The sequence below is a fragment of the Dermacentor silvarum genome, chromosome 1 (genome assembly GCF_013339745.2).
Source record: "Dermacentor silvarum isolate Dsil-2018 chromosome 1, BIME_Dsil_1.4, whole genome shotgun sequence".
Lineage (NCBI taxonomy): Eukaryota > Metazoa > Arthropoda > Arachnida > Ixodida > Ixodidae > Dermacentor > Dermacentor silvarum.
In genome coordinates this window covers 154,484,769-154,506,217 of record NC_051154.1, presented here as the reverse complement: position 1 = coordinate 154,506,217, position 21,449 = coordinate 154,484,769, and the positions used below count along the sequence as shown (strand labels likewise).

The window sequence follows — 21,449 nt, the reverse complement described above, 5'->3', positions numbered from 1 at the left end:
AGTAGATGATTCCTGATCAGTTTTGACCGCCTCATTCTCGTGAACGTACTTTCAATGCGTGGTGCCCGGCCAACTTTGCACTTGGCCACCATCGTAATGCGGCCACCGCGGCAGGGAATGGATGCTCGAACACGGATAAACAGCAGAACGCGTCGGTCTTTAGGCACCACAGCGGGAATGAGAATGATGAGACTTTGGTTGGAAACAATATGGGAGTAAAAAACGTCAGCAGGTAATTCAGGTGGCAGGGAACGGTGTCCCCAGTTGATGTTTATTTACACCTGCTAAAAATACATTTTGTATTTCTTCATTCTCTTCGATTCTGACGACAGGCTCAAGCCTCAGAAGCTCTCACACACAAAACGGCGCTGCGTAGCTTTCACCGCATGCCTTTTCTCTTGCTACTGAAATGGAAGGAATTCACGTTATCACCTTCACAGGGCCAAGAGAGAAGGAACAGCCTCCTAAGTGCCCTGACACGCATTCCTTTAATTAAATATTTCTCTGGTAACAACACTTTCACATGAATACCTTTCTCTTTAATACCAGTACTCCCAGTACGTTGGCGTTATCGTGTTCCCCATCTAGAGTGGCTTATGGCGTTGACTCAAAATAACATAAGGAATAAAGTACCTTCAACTTATCTAATTTCGTGCACACATCCACGGACGTCAGTAGCTGTTCTCAAGTGACTCCTACCGTTCTCATATCAAAAGGCGTTTAAGAGGCTGAATGCGCTTTTAAAATATCGGATTGAACACTCCTTATCTCGACAATCCTGCTGCACGAAATGGAAACTGGCGACGTACCTAAATGGGAAGGCACTCATTTGTGGTATCCTCCTTTCAAGACAAGCAGCTTGCCGCCGCCGAGGCCGTAACCTCCGCCAAGACCTACACCTGCGCCTCCGAGGTCAGCGCCACCGAGCAAGACGCCTCCTCCATGGCCTCCGGCGACGACTCCGCCGTAGCCGAGTCCTCCGCCGACGCCTCCAAGACCGGAGTGGGCCACAATGGCGCCTCCACCGTCGACCTTAGACACGTGGTGCACCGTGTTAACGAGGAACGAGGGTCCGGCTACAGTCTTGGTGAAACCTTGGCCGCCGCCACCCAGGAGAACCACGCTGCTGCCGACTCCTACTCCGGCACCGCCTCCCAGGCCTGCGCCAGCGAGGGCTAGACCACCACCAAGGCCTCCCAGGCCGGCTCCGTATCCTCCGTATCCTCCGCCCAGGACGCCGCACAAGGCACTGCCTGCCAGTGCGCTAAGTACAACGGCGTACACCTGTGCGCGCGCGCGTCGAGTAGTTCGTGAGTCAGTGCGTGCTGCAGTAGTCCAGGGCAGCTGCCTATGAGCTGCTATGGTTTAATTTATCAGAAGAGAGGCTCCCTTCCTCTCCCCCGTCCCCACTAGCACCAAGTTGTGGACAGCTTCTGTTGCTATGGTGACAAAAACGTTTCTTTGGGTGCCGATAGTTGCTACTAGGGCTCTTCATTTTAACCAAATCCAGAAATTTCCCTGCAGCGTCTGTCAGTCTCCTGTGACCATATTTTAAAAGGCAGCCGATGTATGCATTATCAATAAGTTAAATACAGACAAGTGTTTTCGCTTTAAAGGCCTATTTGTAGACATCCTATCATTCATTCATGCATCAAAAGGAACATGATAGTTTCTAGACTTCGAAACTTAGCAATCAGTACTCAGTCAACCTGCATTTGAGGAGTGATACTATTAGCCAGTTTCGCAATTGATATGATTACGCAGATTTGGTTACTAGAGGAAGCATTTTTATTTATTATTACATGATCATTTATGAATTTGGCATACGAGCATTTTCGCTCTACTGGTTGTGCCACGCTGTGCGATATAATATTGGACTGTTAAAAATAATCGCATACAGTAAACACAATGCCAATGTTATATTTATAGTTTGGTATGCGACTGGATACCCATTCAAGTTCGATGGAGTAGTAGCCTGAAGACGAAGCAAGAGACGCTATTCACAAGGTGAGCATTACTACTGCCTCGTGGTGCCACAGGCGCCTAAACTCAGGTTACTATAGTAATATACAAAGATATCATGCAGCGAGCGTCTGGCTGACCGGCTCCATTTTTCTTCGTGTTACGGATAATTATTTCTCAGAATTGGCATAATCGTGGAGAGATCGCTTGGGAAATATTAACGAAAAATGTGATGCTACCTCTCTTGTGTAGCCGATGTACAAACTATATCTTGCGATCTGGCATGTGAAAAACTTGGAACAATTAACTTGAGGTCTTCGTTTTACACTAGCCACATTTAAGAGAGAGGATGCTCTATGGCTTACGCAGACAGTTCATCCTAAACTATCATTCGAACATGTCGATTCATTTTCCATATAATGCTCTGTACACCAGTTAACGTAGGATCACCTCAGCTAAACAGGATAAGGTCTGATTAGTCAGTAAAAAGGAGACCACCTTGAAATGCCGAATGCAGACGGATCCTGTTCTGCCGCAGAAAAGTTTAGCCCCTAATTGAGAGTTGCAGTCCTGGTGTCCGCGACATGAGATGTCCTCTCTTCCGACCCTTAAGAGCAGCTACTTTTGTACACTTTACCTGTAGTAAATACTGATATGATTCACAGACTAACCCAGTGTAAATCATGAATTTCATTCAATACTCATTTCTAGGCAAGAGAGGGGAAGCACGTGAGGCATGCGCACTTCCACTCTCGGCATCCTATTTTCGTCCACTTTTAAGACATCACTGCAGAGCCACGGACATTGAGCTGAAAGTGACTGCACAACATCCCCAATTTGAGAACCGTATCGCCGTGAGGAGCAGTACATGATGCCTTACCAGAGTGTTCATGGTGAGTGGTTGGTTGATGATGCCACAAGCAAGCTTTGGAGGCTTTTGTCTGCCAAATGGCAACTGGCGCTCTTATATACTTGCGTCCCCATGTCTTCTAACTACGTCACGATTCAAGGCGCGAAGCACAGGTCGGCCTAGCCCCTTCGCTATCGCGTCGTTTCCGACAGGCCCGTCTTCCTGGACATCGCTAAAAGCAGATGCTGTGACCCTCCGAAGCTTCCTCACGGTACGCCGCACGCTCACGCTCACGCACACTAAACACGACACGCAAGCACTCCTTATCAAAACCTAATATTCTAGTCAACCGATCCCTCTGTCCCTTCGTGAAAAAAACGTAACGGCAAAAGCCGAAGGCCTCCGTACGGTGCCTGCGTTTCAATATCGAAAACCTGCAAGTGCCGTGCCCTGGATCGGAAACAACGTTCGCTTTCTTTTTCACGCTTGTACCCGCAATGGGTGTTATTTCTCTTCTAGAGTAGCTTTTTTATTTTTTTTCTTGAGTCACGTGCTCTCTTGTGTGGTGTCTGGGTCGCGCGAACAAACGCCGCTATCGAGCGCGAGCATCTCTCTCGCGGCGTCCGCCCCGGTCCGGACAAATGAAAACCGAGCCCGCGGCGGCAGCGTCCCCTTGCCATCGTTTAGGAGAGCGATGAATCCGCGCCCGCGATTGTGTGGTCGATGTGTATTCTCATCGCGATGTCGTGGATACGACACGAGGAAGAAGAATGCCGCGGCAGAGTGTTTCGCCGGTTCCGGCGGCCCACATCGCTCAGTTGGGCGGGCGGCTCGGCCGTCATTTCGTGGCGCCCGTGAGTGCCACAGCTTAATTCAGCCCAGCGGCTCGCTACCACGCAGATGTTCATGTCTAGCGCCATTATCGGGCACCCTCACTGGAATCTCTGATGAGATTCGAGGAGGAAAAAATAAGAACCGCCCCCTCTTCCTCTCTTTGTTGCTGAAGAAACCGACCGCGCGGCGGAAACGCCGATGCTGCGCGCCACAAATTTATTAAGAAAGGAGCTTTTTTTGGACCCGCTAAGCCGCGAAAAGTCCTCTTATACTCTCATGGTGCCGACGACGTTGTTTTCTTGCTCAAACTGCTGGTCGCGCTCTCTTCCATTTGGGGCTATTTTTGCCTTGCGCGTGCGTGTCCTGCGTGTGCTGGTCTTCCTTTTTGGCTTATGTTATCGTCAAACGCCTCGTGAAGAATAACTGCTTCAGGTCATCGGCATGACCTCAAGGGCTGCTGCCAAGTGTTGCTTCTCCCAAGCGGTGCACTACAGGCCGACCCAAGCCATCGCCCGCATCCGCAACACGACCTTCCACCAACACGTGTCTTCAAGAACACTGCCGCATAATAGGCCCGCCGATTTTTGAGGGATTCATACACAAGAACAAAAGACAATGCCAAGGTACAGGTGTTTTGTGGAAAGTTATGGGTGAACTTCGTCGTCTCCAAGACAGGTCTCATATTTTCATTATGTGGTGCAGTTTCTTGCGCCCTTGGCTTTTGTTTTGACGGATTCTCGATAGTACATCGACGTGGTGTTTATGCTTAAGCGAAACTAAATGACCACGAGACTCTTTATATAGAAGTGAAGGAGATGATGAAGCTCACTTGTCACCAATAACATTTTATTTAATGAATACTGCCGGTCAGAAGGTCCGAGTATAAAAGAATTCAAAATGCAGTAACAGGCTCAACCGTTCGGAGTGCGAAAATTACAAAAGCACGGAACACAAAGTACGAAATTCCCAATAAGAATGTTTGCAACCTTACACAAAGCAGTTAGGGAAACAACAGTCAGGTAGCATAGGCATTGATTTCTTCTACAGATCTGAGGCAATGTTCTGGCAAACTCTTCCCGTTAGTAATTGTATGGGGATAGCAAGAATACTTGAACAGGTTTGTCCTAGAAACATATGTGGTTAAAAGAATGCGAGTGACGGGTTCTTTAAAGTTGTTAGTGGGACAACATATGGCGTTGGCCAAGTGCCAGAGCCGTCTTTGTTAATAAATACAACAATTTGAGTCGACTTGATTTACATCCTCTTTGTAACTCTGTTATTCCGTTATATTTCATAAGCTGGGAAACAGACACCTTACGGTCATAGAAAAAAATACAACAGACTGCTCTCCTCTGGATGTTTTCAAGGGCATCGATATTAGTTTTAGTATGCGGATCCCATATAATACCATCGTGGTCTAGTTTTGGCCTGACGAAAGATGTATATGCGTTTTATTTTAATTTTGCGCGTATGTCTTTGTGTTTGTTACGTAGTAAAAAAAGTTTGAGAAAAGCAGAACAAGTTTGTCAATGTGAGTATTCCTACTTACGTTTTTCGTAAACATTACGCCAAAGATATTTAAATTTGTCAACCTCTGCCGACCTGTCGCAACCAATAGAGTACAAAAATACAAACGGACGTGTTTTTCTTATTATTCAAAGAGAAACCATTTTTCCGTAATTTAACTTCATGCCCCATTCGTTGCACCAAGCAATGACATTGCTAAAGGCCTAGTCTAAAGCTTCTTGATCCTCGTTACTTTTAATTTCAATAAATAGAATGCAGTTGCCTGCGAAGTGTCGGATTTGAATAGGTTCATCAACAACATCCACTATGTAATTGCAAAATATCAACGAGAGCAGTGGTCCAAGGCCGCTTCCCTGATGATCACTAGAGTTAACCGGGAGCGTGCCCGCCTTTTGGTCGCCTACGACTACACATTGGATGCGTCCCCAGTTAAGTAAGAAGGTACTCAAGATATCAAAGAGTGTGGTATATCAATTATTTAGAGTTTATAAATCGCCTTATCATGCGGGACTAGGTTGAAGGCTTCAGTAAAATCTAAAAATAATACGTAAACTTGACCCGCCTTGTAAAGCACAAATAGGAAGAAATGGACCGCTGTAGAAAGCTGGGTAACCATAGATAGCCCCTTGCGAAAACAGTGCTGACACGGTGACAAAGTTTGATTATCATCCAAAAAACTCAGTATTAGCCGCTGCTATGACATGCTCAAGTATTTTACATGATGAAGAAACATCACGACCGTCTCACAGTGTGCATACACCTGAAGTGGTTTTTGCATTTCCGTATATCTTGTGAACAGTGATATCACGTTAGGGACATGTGCGGTGAATAAACATTGCAAGAAATTAAACCTTCCATAAAATGGAAACAAATACAATTCTTCGCATCGCATTTATTTGCATATAGCATTTTATGAACCGCTTCACGATAGCTTCGTTTCACATAGATTGCAACAGTGCACGTTGGATCTGAATAATCTTTGTAAGTTTGTTCGTTTGCTTGTTTCATTTGTTGTTAAATTATGGGGTTTTGCATGCCAAAACCACGATCTGATTATGAGGCATGCCGTAAATGGGTGACTCCGGAATAAGTTGGACCACCTGGGGTTCTTTAACGTGCCGCTAAATCTAATTACACGGGTGTTTTCGCATTTCGCCCCCATCGAAATGCGACCGCCGGGGCCGGGATGTGATCCCGCGACCTAGTGCTAGCAGCACTACACCATAACCACTAAGCAACCACGGCGGGTTTTTGATTTGTTGTTGTCGTTCTTATTGTTGTTTTTGTTGATTTTGCTGTTGTTGTTGCTGTTGCAGCCACAGCAGAAGCAGCAGCTGGAATAGTATGATTACAGAACAACCTGAGGCACATGCCCAATCATGAAACGAAACGCAAACATCTGAGCCGATTTTTACACATCTTGACAGAAAATCACATCAATGATAATGAATTCCGCCTACAAAGTAGGCGTAAATCATTGTGGGCCCTGCGTCTACGAAGTGGTCGAGGTGAATGTTCTTGCCTAACTTCATAGTCGAGATCAACGACCAGGAGGTCGCCTGGCGTGCAGCAATTCGACACTGTGCAATTTACTAGGCGATACTTGCAAGCAGGCGGCCAGTCAATTTACAGAAGGTGACAAGGGGAGACGCAGCTGTGGTCCATCACTAAGACCGTCAACGCCGATATTGATTGCTGTCAGCCCTGATTCCCTGAAGGCTGTGCGCGACCCCTGCGCTCGTATACGAGGCGGAAAGAGGCCGAGCGGAGGGTCTGACATGGTGGCCCCTTTCCCCCCAGTACGATGAGATAAGGGGACCACTACATAAGTCACGAGTAGTTCATCAGAGGCGTACGCACCCTGAATACAGCAGCTGAAGTCAACTTTCCGCTGAAGACGACAGCGACTGTGCGCCCTGCACGATTAGTGGGTGCGGTCGGTGCATTTGCGTTAGAGAAATGGTGTTGGTGGCGACTCTGACCGCAAGATTCATACCATGGGCCCATCATCGCGCATGTTCACGTAAGTGTTGTGTTGTATGTCGAAAAAAGTACCGCCAAGTTGTACAGTCTGGAGTCATGGAGTTACGTGGACCAGAGATCAAAAACTTACCTGACCGGCTGAAGCGTAGTAGTTTCAACTCGGTTCTCCTATTTTAAAAACCCATATACCCCAAAAACTTTACGTCCTTGTATCCGATAAGATCAAGTGGGAGAGATTGAGAGAAATACTAGGATGTGATTTGTAAAAAGTTGAAATAAGACTTTGAAAAGTATGCTAAGGAAAAGTAAGCGGGAAAGGTTTATAGCAAATACAAGAACACCCATTCACGAAAGAAAAAAAGAAACGAAAGAAAGCACTCTTCGATAAAATGGAAACCCGAGCACAGTAAATTTTACGGGACTTGATTAAGATATGTGGGTAAGAGAGCTCTGGCAACGTGAAAAAAGAAAAAGTGTCGTAGTTGTGTACAAAGCAGGAGCATCGTTCTCTGAAAGATCGATAGCATCACGCAGTTCAAAGCGGGTACCGCAACAAAGATTTAACAACCTCTTCAAGTCAGTTCTTGAAGTTATGAATGCTTCTGACTACAAATTATATCTACTGAGTCTTTGCGAACACTACACGTGTGGCACATTGGACTATTGCACTCATCATCATCGACCTATGTACACAGCAGAATAAAGGCATCTCAGCGATCTCAATTAGGCCGGTCTTACGTCAGCTGACACCTCCCTTGCCTGCCAATTTCGTACTATGATCATACCATCTGGAAGGAGGGGTGTAGCTAAATGGCTCTATTTTCGTTTGTGACAATCGTACGAAGCCAACAGATAATGAGGCCTATAGGAAACATAGGCGATATTGTTGTTTTACTTGAAATGTAGAAATAGTAAGGTAAAGGGGAATGAAAATGAACTAAAAAAAAACAACTTGCCGACGGCCAAGCCAAGCCCACATCTTCATTTCCATTTACCTCATCATTTCTCAGCTTTGATTTAAAAAAAACAATTTCTCCTGACTTTTCCTTGGCTTCATTATCCGTTGGTTTCATATGGTTATGATTACAGCATCTAGTTCTCAAGCGTCCTCGATTGCGTTTCCATTCGTTTGGCAACCATTATGTAACTCTAATGGACAACCTGTTATCTGCCTTACGCATTACACGACCTGGTCAACTCCAATTCTTCCTCTTCATGTCAATTAGAACATTCGCTGCCCACGTTTGCTCCTTAATCCACACCGCTGTCTACCTGTCTTAAAGTTACGCCTAACATTTTTCGTTCCATCGCTCGTCGCACGGTGTTTAACTTTTTCTCAAGCTACATTGGTAATTTTCAAGTGTCGGCTCCATGTATTAGTACTGGTAAAATACAATTATTCATCACTTTTCTTTACCAGGAATAGCGGTAAGTTGCCGGTCATGGGTTGTAAAGGCTGCCATATGGACTCCATCCCATGTTTATTCTTCTGTACATTTCCTTCCCCTGATCATCGTCCGCTATCACTTATTGGCTTAGATTTTTTTTTATTTACACATGTTGCAGGCCGTGGTGGGGTCCAAGCAGGAGTGAATAACAAGGAAACATACGATACAATGAACGGTATGTTAAACGTACAGAACAAGAGTATCACAAAAATTAGGTTTTATTAATTACAGAAGATACACGCAAATAGTTTGCCGTACAGTGATGCATTATAAGCATGTTACATACAAAAGTTGATGCCTGAAATAATATTAACGAAAAATTCAACAGAAGTAGAGGAGATGGCTACCTCGGGCAGCTTGTTCCAATAGGCTATTGCGGCTGGAAACGAAAAATTCTATTGAGAATTATTGTTACTTGTGGTTTGTCTGGCGATCTTACTGTGACCCTTTCGTAGTGAATGCCTCGTAAGGTTGTAAAGATAAGAACAGGTATTTATTTTCAAGTGGCCATGATAGAGCTCCTAGATAAATTTCAACCTCAATATAACTCTACAATGGGCTAGTGCTTGTAGCTTAGCTTTCATAGTTAACTTTCTAACGCTGGTCCACCTTAAATAACTTGAGAAGATGAGGCGGACTGCTCATCTTTGTATTTGTAGTAGTAGTAGTAGTAGCAGTAGGAGTCACTGTTCTTCTTTCAGGAGAGAGAGAGGCGGAAAGACAAAAATTTTAACCAAACGCGGGTTTCCGGTTTGCAACCCTGCACTGTGGTGGGGGAAATAAGGGTTATAAAGAGTAGAATTCATCAACTGGGCCAGACATAAGCAATGACCCTAACACAACCGTATATGCCATTTTGGCCTACCTTCAACAATTTCTCCTGCTACCTCATGAAATAATACAAAGACCTAAGACCTCGAGCTCCTCTGCTTTCCTGTCAGCCTCTTCTCCTTTCTCAACGGCGTGAAACAGCTCGCCATATGTCTTTGAATTGCCGTTCCACTCCAACGTCTCGAGGCCCTTTCTTCGTTTAACTCGTCCCTTGCAGGTCTGCGCTTGCAGCAACTCCCTTTCGGGACATCTTTCCGGGACATAAAATGAATCACGACGTATCCATCAATGCAAAATTCATTTCTCTGCTCATTCAACTCATGGTTGCGATCACGTTGACATACGTACACAAGTAAAAATCGGGGGTGAACAGCAAGTCACCATTCCGCTCGCTCGCCGATTTGGTTGCGACGCCATGGATGGAATGCGCCACAAATCTTCACGCGTCGCTGCCGCATCAATGCGCTCTCTCTGAATAGCAGCGCCGCCATAAGCGCTGTTGTAGAGTTCATACATAGTCATACAGATACATGCACAGGTAACGACGGTGCAGACTCCTTGTCGAAAGCGGGAAAGGACGTCTCTTATTTGAAGTAAATTACCTGAATCGATAAATGCTGCGAATTATTTGTGCTTGAATATTCCATGTCGTAAAGTCCGCGAAATAAGCAGTCGTTCTATTCGTGGGCAGCAGTACTCTTTTTCTTGCCGTCGGCATCTCTGGCGGACCTATTTCGCTTCTTGTGGACACAACAGAAGACTGAACGTGCTGACCGGAAACTTTCTCTCTGGGAAGCAAACGTCGTGAGCGCGGCGTACAATCGGAAATCGGAAGCTACGTGATACCGTCTGCAATGCACTGCAGCATACATATCGAGCCCCACGTGCCGAAGCCCACCCTCAGCGACAAAGTGAACAAGTGAGATGGGGAAAAGCTCTAATCTGTGCGACTGTAGCGGATATATTGCCACACACACGGTCAGAGACGTGCCTGAAGTTCGCACCGTGAATCTGTACTTTTGAAAGACGCTCTGTGTCATTCGGTGTGAAGAAGGCAGGAAATCTGTAAGATCATGTGCTAGTACGAATGCGAATCAAAACAGATAAGAATACTACCGTGAACACGCTCTTTCCGAGTGCCACGTGGGTGTTGGTGCATGTATATCTTCGTGTCGCTATGAAAAATAACCTCGTGATTAGCATATGAAGTCCCCCAAAACGTTAAGATCGCTCGCGTTTTTGCATGCATACCCTTCTAGCCAGCCTGTTGCTCCGTAGCCGAAGAAGGCAGTTTTCCTGCGTTCAGCAGTTATGAGGTCGGACTCCGGCTACCCCTATCGCTCTAAATTACGCTAAAAAATCTCGGCAACGCATAACCTAAATTTGTTTATTATTTGAATTTGAATTACGAAGCCGGTGGTTCTGATAAGGCATTCTACGTCTATTCGATTTTTTTTTTTTTTTTCATTTGCCGATGTTCGCAGTTACACAATACATAACACACAAACACAATATGTGCGTTTACGTTTGGGAAAGAGCCAGAACGTTAAAACATTTTCAGCCATGCTAGCTTATCGAAGATTTCTACCTAAGTGGGTGGCTTAGGTTAATTGCGGAACACATTTCGAATATGATCCATGCAACTTCACAACTACTGTTTCCCAGCCACACTGAAGAATAGCTGCAAAGAAAAAGAAAAGGCGGGGGAGTAGAGGAGGATGCGTAGAACCTTACTCCGATTTTACAAAATTAATTTCACTGGTCACATTAAAAGTAGATAAGAAAGTACGCAATCGACTTTTTTTGTAAATAAAATTAAACCCGTAAATATGGTTATATGAACAACATGCGCTACGGCCTGCTGTTTACGAGCGCCATCAAACGGAGGGTGCAGCAGAGTAATAGCGAATTACATATCCTCCGAGATATATATACCTCGGAGGATTACTGGCAACAGTCGTTGTGTCTTTCAGAAAAAAAAAGCTAACCACAGTTTCTATTTGTATAAAGTGGTAGGTCGCGTAGATGCTACGGCGCATTCAACGCGCTTGATGGATTCAGCGTTGAGTAAAGTTTTCGTGAATATTAAATGCTATGCAAATGTCACATTCTGAATGTAATTTTACGTCCGAGTACGTGCAAGGAACTGTCCCAGTTCTCCTTCCATTCCAGAAGTTGCATGTCATTTCGCTTCACGGTAACGCGCCCACGACTGTTCGTGATTCTTCACCGAGCTTTGTATCATAACGATTACGTGCAGTGCCCGGCGCGGAGCCCCCAACCGCTCAAACCATGTGACCCACGCGACCACGCACTGCACTGTGTCCGTTCGGTTACTCGCCCAGTGTTTGACACCGTATCCCTTTGAAACTGCCCAGTGTTGATTGCATGATCTCTGTGATTGGCCCACTTTTGAAAACATCTCCTCGATCGGCCCACTTTGATATTACACTGTCGGATCGACCTGGTTTACTAGGTGAGAAAGCAGCCGAGCAGCCACGCCAAATTACAGGGAGGAAGGCATATAAAACTTCTTTTTCATAAAGTAATTATGTGTTCCAAGCTGTATAATTGTTGCAGTGACAATATTTAGGGAGCATTTGTTTTTCTATTGCGTAATTTCTTCGAGAACAGAACCGGCCCCAGGCACATCTGTATGGATAGGGCTGATGGATATATATCAGCCAATTTGTTATATGAGTGCTGTCTTGTGCGTAACCTGTTCGGCGAGACAGCAGCAGCAGCCACGGTCAGCAAAGTGCAGGAGGGTTTGCAAAAAAATTTGCTTTAAAAGAAACGTGCCTAAAATAAGTGGTCGAGTTAACACCCTGCATAGATTCTCTTTAGTGGATCCTGGATATGCATTTCCTTCCAGTCTAATCATGATAACTATTTATTGAAGATGGAGTGGTTGACACTACAAGAAGCTGGCTACTCCGAATCACCGAAGTTAATATAGAGCGGACATACAGCATACAAGAGCATTGGGAAAGAATGGAAAGAAAGGACATGAAAGAAAATATGAGGAATCGTGGATAGATAACAAGAAAGCTAAAAACACCACCATGTGCAAAATGGCATTCTACACACGCTATGCATAGTATGCAAACTATGCCACATGCACCGTCAGGTCTAAATGGAACATGGGAAAAAACAAGGTAGAACGCGGGTTTCCGTTTCCATACTCACCTTATGTGTCACACTGGCTTGATTCATTCACGAACACTTAATTTGAGATCAGACCATGCCTCACCATGCGCAGCCATTCAACGTCGAAATTTTCCGCAGTAAAGTGGCGGAGGCATTATTTTTGTTTTGTTGGCGTTTCGTTGCAATCTGGTAATACGGACTATATTCGCTATCTGCACTATATACAGTCGCGAGCAAGAGCACTCAAGCCAAGGAAGTCTCAGCAAACGTGGGCATGTTGCCGTGTGGTTGTTCTGCTATTTCCATAGCTGCACCTAGGAGTGCAGAAGCCGCTGGGCCTCGAGAATTCTATGCGTTCATAAATAGAACGCTGGCAGCTAGCGTAGCGCTGCTTCCTATCTTTATGTCCGTTTTACCTACCCAGAGGGTGGACCCGGAAACTTTTGTGACCGGCCGTGCATTATAGTCTCGAAGCTTTCTCAAAAACCTTCTAGACCTTTTTTTCCGGTCTCTAAAATTTTTAACTGCAACTAATTATGTTCCGATATTGAGCCATTGCTTAAAATGATGACACCCTCGAATAGTATGGCTATGGCCCCGAACGCCGTCTATCCCAATCAGCAAAATTAAACTCAAGCAACTAAAGAATGTAATAAACAAACAAACAAACAAAAACAACCTTTGTCCAGAAATGAGCACGATGAACTTGCGGTGCATAATATCTTCATTTTGCATTAAGCATTTGTGGCATTCAACAAAGGTAAAATGGCACAAACTAACTTATTAATATCAATAAAGCAAAACATTGTGAAAAACTACGATTCTACCTGAATGTTACCCTTCTTCGTCAGTCATCGCCCCATCAACTCAGACATGTAATCAGAATTCAATTCGTTATATATATATATATATATATATATATATATATATATTGTGCCACAATGTTTATGAGTTGTGTGGTGAGCATGGTGTTTTGATGTCAGTGTGCAGCTGCGCAGTCGATAGCGGTTATACTATCTCCAAAGTGCAGGAAGAGGCTAGAAATGCTTCGCTATACGAAAACACTATACGTGCATTCCTCCCGCACTTGTCCATGCTCCTTATAGCGGTCGACTGCAAGCGTTAAAAGCCCCAGTTTTCACTCCCACTCGCTATTAACACTTTGTATGTCCTTGTGTGATGTTTTATGTCACAGCATTCTTTGTGTTATAATTTCCTTAGTATGCTGTTTTCTTATCTATACTGTCTGTAATTTTTTAAGCATGCTTACTAAACGTGTTTTATTGTCGGGCTTTTTGTTTGTTTTACATATCACTTCATATTATCATCTTTTTCTCATTAGACAATCTATTGTTTGTAGAGAAGCCGGCGACAGCACAGTTGCCAACACTTCCAATGTCATCACAATAAATCACTCACTTACGCCACTCGCTCTCGGCTGCGTGACTGACACACATACAAGTTCCTTCCTCGCGATAAAATGAAAACTATAGCTAGTCTCTCGGTCGCAGCTTGTACGTCGTCAGTGTTAATAAGCGCAAATGTGGTCAATTACTTGTCGAGCTGCAATGAGCTGGCATTAGGCCTGCCCATCTGGTTTCAAATTCATAAAAAACTCTTATGCTAGGGTTGTTCGTAAGATAAATTTTTAGCCAGTCTTGATGCTGGACATATCATTAGGGAAGGCGGCCGGCCAATAGCAAAGATCACTTACGAATGCGAACCTCCGTGAATTCGGCTCCTGGGCCCACACTTATGACTTTCCCCAAGCTTACTTCATTTAGGCATAGCAATTAAGTTGGCGAATCATTCAGAATTACCCACTGAAGAGATCCCGACTGCAAACATATGAAGCATAAAGTAGAAAGTATTGTGAAGCCCCCTTCAGAATTTCCCCAAAAGTCCCTTCAGGACCAATGATTCACAGTCAAATGATGTGTGAAACTTAAATAAATTCATTTAAAGGTGCCTCAGACTCCACTGAAAGGAAGTCAAGATCGAACGCCGTATAATTAGAGCAATTAAATTTTAATTTAGTGCACGGTCAATCATGTCGCATTTTGTTCCATAAAAATTTTTTCACGACCACCTCAAACAACATGCACAAGGTTGGTTGCAGAAATTACGATCAAGGAAAAACGATTTCTTCGACATAATTGACTAGCTCGGCATGTCGAACATGCCGTCAAACAAGGTGGTGACTTTAGCAAAGTGGTCGTTTGCTGTAATTGCACTCTGCAGTAAGAAGTGAGCTGCAGTCTACATTAAACAACAAATGGAGTCATATTGGGTGTAGGAAGAGGGTTCCATTGGTCCGCAGATCAATGCCCGTGTCTTTTATTTAATTTTTTTTCACTACTGGACAGAACTGGCAAAACCAATCACGTACACGGTGTACGCGGTTACTTTTTTAATTTATTTTATTTATTTGGATACCCTAAAGGCCCAGAAGGGCATTACATTGGGGGGGAGGGGTGGTGTTGAAACGGGCATAACAAAGTAGTCGCACTGCAGGTGAAAATGGCAATTCAGTAGACACAAGAATGCAAGTCCAAATATAGCATGGTGAACAGAAACTAAAAGCAACAAGGTGTAATACTAACACAGACAAAGGACAAGTGCACATTGTATCCTAAAAAAATGCAATGTAAAATATAAAATATAAAAACAATGTATAATATACAGTCAGTTCAGTGTAAAAAAGAAATGCTTTTCAGGTACAATCATGGCAGCACTTAAAAAACAATGCGAGCATCAGGTGGATGTCTTTTGTGTCAGGTGGATTTGTGTCAGTTTCTAATGAAAGCGCCAACTCTTACTATATACAAAAAGAAAACTATTGTGAAATGCCTTGACGTTCAAGAAAGGATTGCAGCGCCGACAGAAAAGATTGAGGATCATTGATAGTGACAATGCTAGATGGCAATGAATTCCATTGATCTATTGATAGTGCTAGAGGTGAGTTCCGGTATTTTTCAGTATGGGCGAAAATTGGTATTATGACAAAGAAGTCTGGCACGGCTGTGGACGAAACGAAGGACGCCGACAGGAAGACACAACTGCGTAGGCTTAGCCAGGCGCACCAGGAACAGCGTCGAGCCCGAGCCCCACTTCAGTAGCGCTGGCAATCCGGCTGCGGAGCTCTGCACGGCGTACTTCTTCCTTACATCTTCCCCCCTCGCTGAAGACGGAGCCGCACAGGAGGCCTAAGGCGTCGTAAGGACGAAGGGCTCGTGATACGGCTTGAGCCGATCGACATGGACAGTTTCGCGGCTTCGGCGACGCAGGTCCGTAGGGGGCGTCAGAGGTTCGATGACGTAGTTCACCGGAGAAGTTTGCTGTAGAACCCGATAGGGTCCATGGTATCGGGATACAAACTTGGAGGAGACACCTGGTGTCGAAGTAGGAGGCACCCACAACCAAACGAGAGCGTCAGGCGAAAACTGGTTGTGGGGGGGGGCGCCCGTCGTCATGACGAAATTTCTGTAGCGCTTGTTCTTGCGTTGTTAGAGAGCGAGCTAGTTGCCGACATTCTTCTGCATGCCGGGCGGCTTCGGAAACCGGTGTACCCTCTGATAAGTCGGGACGGTAAGGAAGAATAGTGTCAATCGGAAATGATGGTTCTCGGCCGTATAGCAGAAAGAAGGGAGAAAAGCCCGTCGTTGCCTGGGGTGCCGTATTGTAGGCGTACGTGACATAGGGAAGGATGAGGTCCCAGTTTGTGTGGTTGGAGGCGACATACATCGAAAGCATGTCGCCAAGAGTTCGGTTAAACCGCTCTGTCAATCCATTTGTTTGCGGGTGATATGCGGTGGTACAGCGATGAATAATGCGGCATTCAGTGAGAAGTTCTTGAATGACATCGGCGAGAAAGACGCGACCTCGGTCGCTCAGGAGTTCGCGGGGGGCGCCGTGACGGAGAACGAAGCGTTGAAGCAGGAAGGAGGCAACGTCACGAGCTGTCGCGACTGGTAGAGCGGCCGTTTCTGCATACCTCGTGAGGTGGTCTATGGCTACAATGACCCAGCGATTGCCAGCAGCTGTGTATGGCAGAGGCCCGTATAGGTCTATTCCAACGCGGTCAAAGGGTCGCGAAAGGCACGGTAAAGGTTGCATTGGTCCAGAAGAGCGGCAAGGATCAGGCTTGCGGCGTTGACATTCTGTGCAAGAGCGAATGTACTTTTGCACAAATGTGTACATACCGTGCCAATAAAACCGATGACGTAGTCTGGTGTAGGTCTTGAAGAGACCAGCGTGTGCACACTGAGGGTCGGCGTGGAAAGCGCCGCATACATCAGAGCGGAGCTGCCGGGGTATGACAAGCAGCCATTTGCGGCCGTCGGAACTGTAGTTACGGCGATAGACGATTCCGTCGCGGATGGCGAAGTGCGAAGCTTGTCGGCGGAGCGCTCGGGATGGTGGGCATGCAGGTGCATCAGAGATGTAATCTATCAAAGATGAAATCCAGGAGTCCTTGCGCTGCTCCAAAGTCATGTCGACAGAAGCGAATGGGGGAACTGGGTCATCTAGAACGGAGACACTGACAATTTCGGCGTGGACAGGCGAGCGCGAAAGAGCATCGGCATCGGCGTGTTTCCTGCCGGAGCGGTAGACAACACGGATGTCGTACTCTTGGAGCCTCAGTGCCCACCGGGCAAGGCGGCCGCAGGGATCCTTGAGGGACGACAACCAGCAAAGTGCGTGGTGATCGGTAACGACATCGAAGGACCGGCCGTACAGGTATGGGCGAAACTTTGTAATGGCCCAGATGATCGCTAGGCATTCTTTTTCAGTGACTGAATAATTCGCCTCAGCTTTGGTGAGAGTGCGGCTCGCGTAAGCAACAACATATTCCTGGTAGCCGGGCTTTCGCTGGGCGAGCACAGCGCCAAGACCAACGCCGCTAGCATCCGTATGGATTTCCGTGGGAGCAGTGGGATCGAAATGGCGCAGTATCGGTGGTGTGGTAAGCAGGCGCCGTAGCGTCGCGAAGGCCTCGTCGCAAGGCGGCGACCATGCGGAAAGATTGGGGTCTCCCCGAAGAAGCTCTGTCAGCGGTGCCATAATCAAAGCGAAATTTCGAATGAAGCGGCGGAAGTACGAGCAGAGGCCAATGAAACTACGCAAGTCTTTTAGAGTCGTCGGCCTTGGGAATTCTTTAACAGCACGGAGCTTTGTGGCATCGGGGAGAACGCCATCCTTCGATACGACATGTCCGAGAATTGTCAGCTTTCGTGCCCCAAAGTGACATTTTTTCAGGTTGAGTTGGAGGCCAGCGTCACTGAGACAGCGTAAAACCTGCTCCAAGCGATGAAGGTGAGTAGGAAAATCTGGTGCAAACACTACTACATCATCCAAATAACACAAGCACGTGTTCCATTTGAGGCCTCGAAGAATAGTATCCATCATCCGCTCAAAAGTGGCGGGTGCGTTGCAAAGGCCGAATGGCATCACATGAAATTCGTATAAGCCATCTGGTGTGATGAAAGCAGTTTTAGGCTTATCGTCTGCAGCCATAGGCACTTGCCAATAACCAGAGCGTAGATCGAGGGAGGAAAAGAACTCTGCGCCTTGTAAGCAGTCTAAGGCGTCATCGATCCGCGGCAATGGATAAACATCCTTTCGAGTTATTTTGTTTAGGCGACGGTAATCCACGCAAAAGCGGATCGAGCCATCCTTCTTTTTAACCAAAACAACTGGCGATGCCCATGGACTGTCGGACGGTTCAATGACACCACGCTGCAGCATTTCACCTACTTGCTCATCAATGACGCGTCGTTCTGTCGACGATACGCGGTATGGTCGCTGCCGTAGCGGTGAGTGAGCACCAGTGTCAATCCGGTGACATACAGTCGTCGTTCGACCCAGGGAAGTGCTATGGCTGTCAAATGCAGGGCGAAATTTCTCGAGGAGACGGAGAAGGTCATGGCGTTGCTTGGGGTTTAAGGCGCTGTCGATGACGTGGCTGAAAACGTCTTCAGGCGATGTGGCAGGTGCGGGACTACCGGAGAGGGTGTTGACCTCGGACGATCCAAGAAGTTCCAACGTGGTAATGGTGTCGTAAGGCTCCACAGTGCCGAGAGATTCACCGCGAAGCAACGTAATCGGGAATGGGAAGTGGTTGTATACAGGAAGGTGAGTCGCGCCTGCTTGAAGGCCAAGCAGCGCGGTTGGTAGTGGTGAGATGAGGCGATGAACGAAAGCAGTGGAAGGTGTGAAGAGTACGGTAGAGTCGCAGGCAACGGAACAGGACACAGGTGCCAGAACGGATGCGTGCGGAGGTATCTGGAGGTCGTCAGTGAGGGACAACTTGGTGCGGGAAAGCGAAACGTCGTCAGATATGGCATTTCCAAGCGAAGAGAAGGCGACTTCTGCACGGGAGCAATCAATAACAGCTTGGTGACGGGAGAGAAAATCCCAACCTAAAATAATATCGTGGGAACAGTGGGGAAGAACGACGAACTCGACGAAGTAGAGCACTCCTTGAATTTCAAGTCTGGCGGTGCACGCAGCCACTGGCTGGACGTGCTGTGCTGTGGCCGTGCGGAGTAATGGACCGAAGACAGGCGTCGTGACTTTTCGTATTGAGCGGCGTAGCTCGTCATAGCTTTGGCATAGTTCAATGACTTGGGCAACCGTAGAGGGGTTCTTTGAAATCAGCATTTGAAACGCGTCCTCGTCGATGCCCTTCAGTATTTGTTTGATTTTATTGCCCTCAGGCATGGATGCATCGACGCGTTTGCAGAGATCGATGACATCTTCAATGTAGCTGGTAAAGGTCTCACCAGGCTGCTGAGCGCGCGACTGCAGACGCTGTTCGGCACGAAGCTTTTGAACAGCAGGACGGCCGAAGACCTCGCTGAACTTCGTCTTGAACACGGTCCAGCTTGAGACTTCGCTTTCGTGGTTTCGAAACCACAAGTGGGCAATTCCGGTGAGGTAAAATGGGACGGTGGTCAATTTCGTGACGTCATCCCATTTGTTGTTGCGACTCACGCGTTCGTATGATGACAGCCAGTCATCAACGTCGTGGTCATCACTGCCGCTAAAGATGGGAGGGTCCCGCTGACGGAGTGTGCCGGGGCATACGGAGGATTGGGGAGCAGCTGGTGGTAAGCTCGTGGCGCTTACGGAGGTCATGGTAGCAGGGAAAAACCGGCTGCGCAATTCCAGGATGACAGAAGACCCAGCAAACCTCCACCAAATATGACAAAGAAGTCTGGCACGGCTGTGGACGAAACGAAGGACGCCGACAGGAAGACACAACTGCGTAGGCTTAGCCAGGCGCACCAGGAACAGCGTCGAGCCCGAGCCCCACTTCAGTAGCGCTGGCAATCCGGCTGCGGAGCTCTGCACGGCGTACTTCTTCCTTACAGTATGACTTTGTATGCGTGGTCTAATCTAGACGATATGTGATGCGCTGGAGAAATATGTGACATAAGGGGCATAATGAGACATAAGGAGTCCTGCCGTTGTAGATCAAGTATAGTGATAAAGCTCAAGTTCTCTTCACTCTTGGTGTGCTGGTATAAAGAATGCAGGCGCAGAGCTTGGATTATGACAGTCTGTCTCGGTCGTGAAAGATACGAGGAAAGCTCAACAGTGGCGAGCTGTCTGGCCGAGTAAACATAATAAATTAAGTGCATAAATAAATAAATGGCCTTTTTTATTTAGCGTGCCCAGGAACAACCCTAAGGGGGGAGGGCTGGCGCACGCATGCATTAAACACAAAAACAAAACAACAAGACGTCAGGAGAATATAAGTAAAAACACACACACAATGAATAAAAAGAACAATTATGAAATGAGGAGTGTACATATATACAACAACACTCAAGGTAAATACAAAAGAAAAGGTGGAGAGTGCAGTTGAACAGTGTGAAACTATCTCAATAGCGGCACCACTGCCTGGAAGCCAGTGTTTACGGGGTGGTTTATAAAAATTTGAAAACAATCCAATGTCTGAAACAATATTTAAATAACAATTATATGCTCTGTGATGTTACATAAAGAAAACGGTTTATCCGCGACAGAATACGAGGAAAGTTCTACAGTGGTGAGTTGTGTGGCCTTATATTTTTTCGGCGACACAGAGCGAGGAAGACCGAGGAAAAGAGAAAGAGAAAAAATAAAGGCGGCATATTTCAACAATTCTTTACGCTTTAAGCTTATTTACTGCGGCAGCAGCATAATGTCTGTATAACGGAGTAAAACGGCGCCGAATTATTCCGGGCGCTTGTAGATGTTATTGTGTTTGAACGTAATTTTAATGAACGGAACGGAATTTGAACGAGTGACAATGTGCACGAGATTGCGTCTTTGGCAGCGGGCTGTTAACTGTCGCAGAGACATTCGAGAATCGTTGAAGTTAGCACACTGCAGAGATGCCGTACGAAGTGCACAAGAATGGAAGAAGGATCGAAACGACAAAGTTCTAATGATGCAGCAGAAGTAATCTGAAATAAATGTACAGGCAGTGTGAATTATCCAATGTACTTGCGGCAGCACTTCAAGCGCATGTAAAAGATCGACTTGGGGCCTTAGTAAAAGCAATGTATTACCGTCTTTTAGTTATTTATTTATTTATTTATTTATTTATTTATTTATTTATTTATTTATTTATTTATTTATTTATTTGTTTGCTTGTTTGTTTGTTTGTTTGTTTGTTTGTTTGTTTGTTTGTTGTTTGTTTGTTTGTTGTTTGTTTGTTTGTTTGTTGTTTGTTTGTTTGTTTGTTTGTTGTTTGTTTGTTTGTTTGTTTATATATTTAACGCCGTGGATACTAAAGACGAGAGTTAAATGGATGCGCACGCGAATGGACAAACGTTTTTTAGTTGTTCGATGCTTCCCCGTAAATGCATGCA

At 46.0% G+C, this 21,449-nt stretch overlaps 1 protein-coding gene across 3 annotated transcripts in view; it reads right to left on the bottom strand.

Annotated features, from left to right (window-relative positions):
• Positions 1-295: 295 nt before the first annotated feature.
• The window catches only part of LOC119436267 (acanthoscurrin-2-like), an 83,156-nt gene continuing 62,002 nt past the window's right edge, over positions 296-21,449 (bottom strand). For 2 of the 3 annotated variants that reach the window (XR_007463669.1, XM_037703069.2), the window contains exons 2-3: positions 810-1,284; positions 296-401 (exon numbers count right to left, since the gene is read on the bottom strand). Coding sequence is in view for 2 of the 3 variants with exons in the window: in XM_037703069.2 (XP_037558997.1) it covers positions 826-1,284 (459 nt within the window). In the remaining variant the exon portion in view is untranslated. Of the gene's footprint in view, positions 405-809; positions 1,285-21,449 lie in introns of all 3 variants that reach the window. The other variant, XM_037703068.2, reaches the window with a different exon arrangement.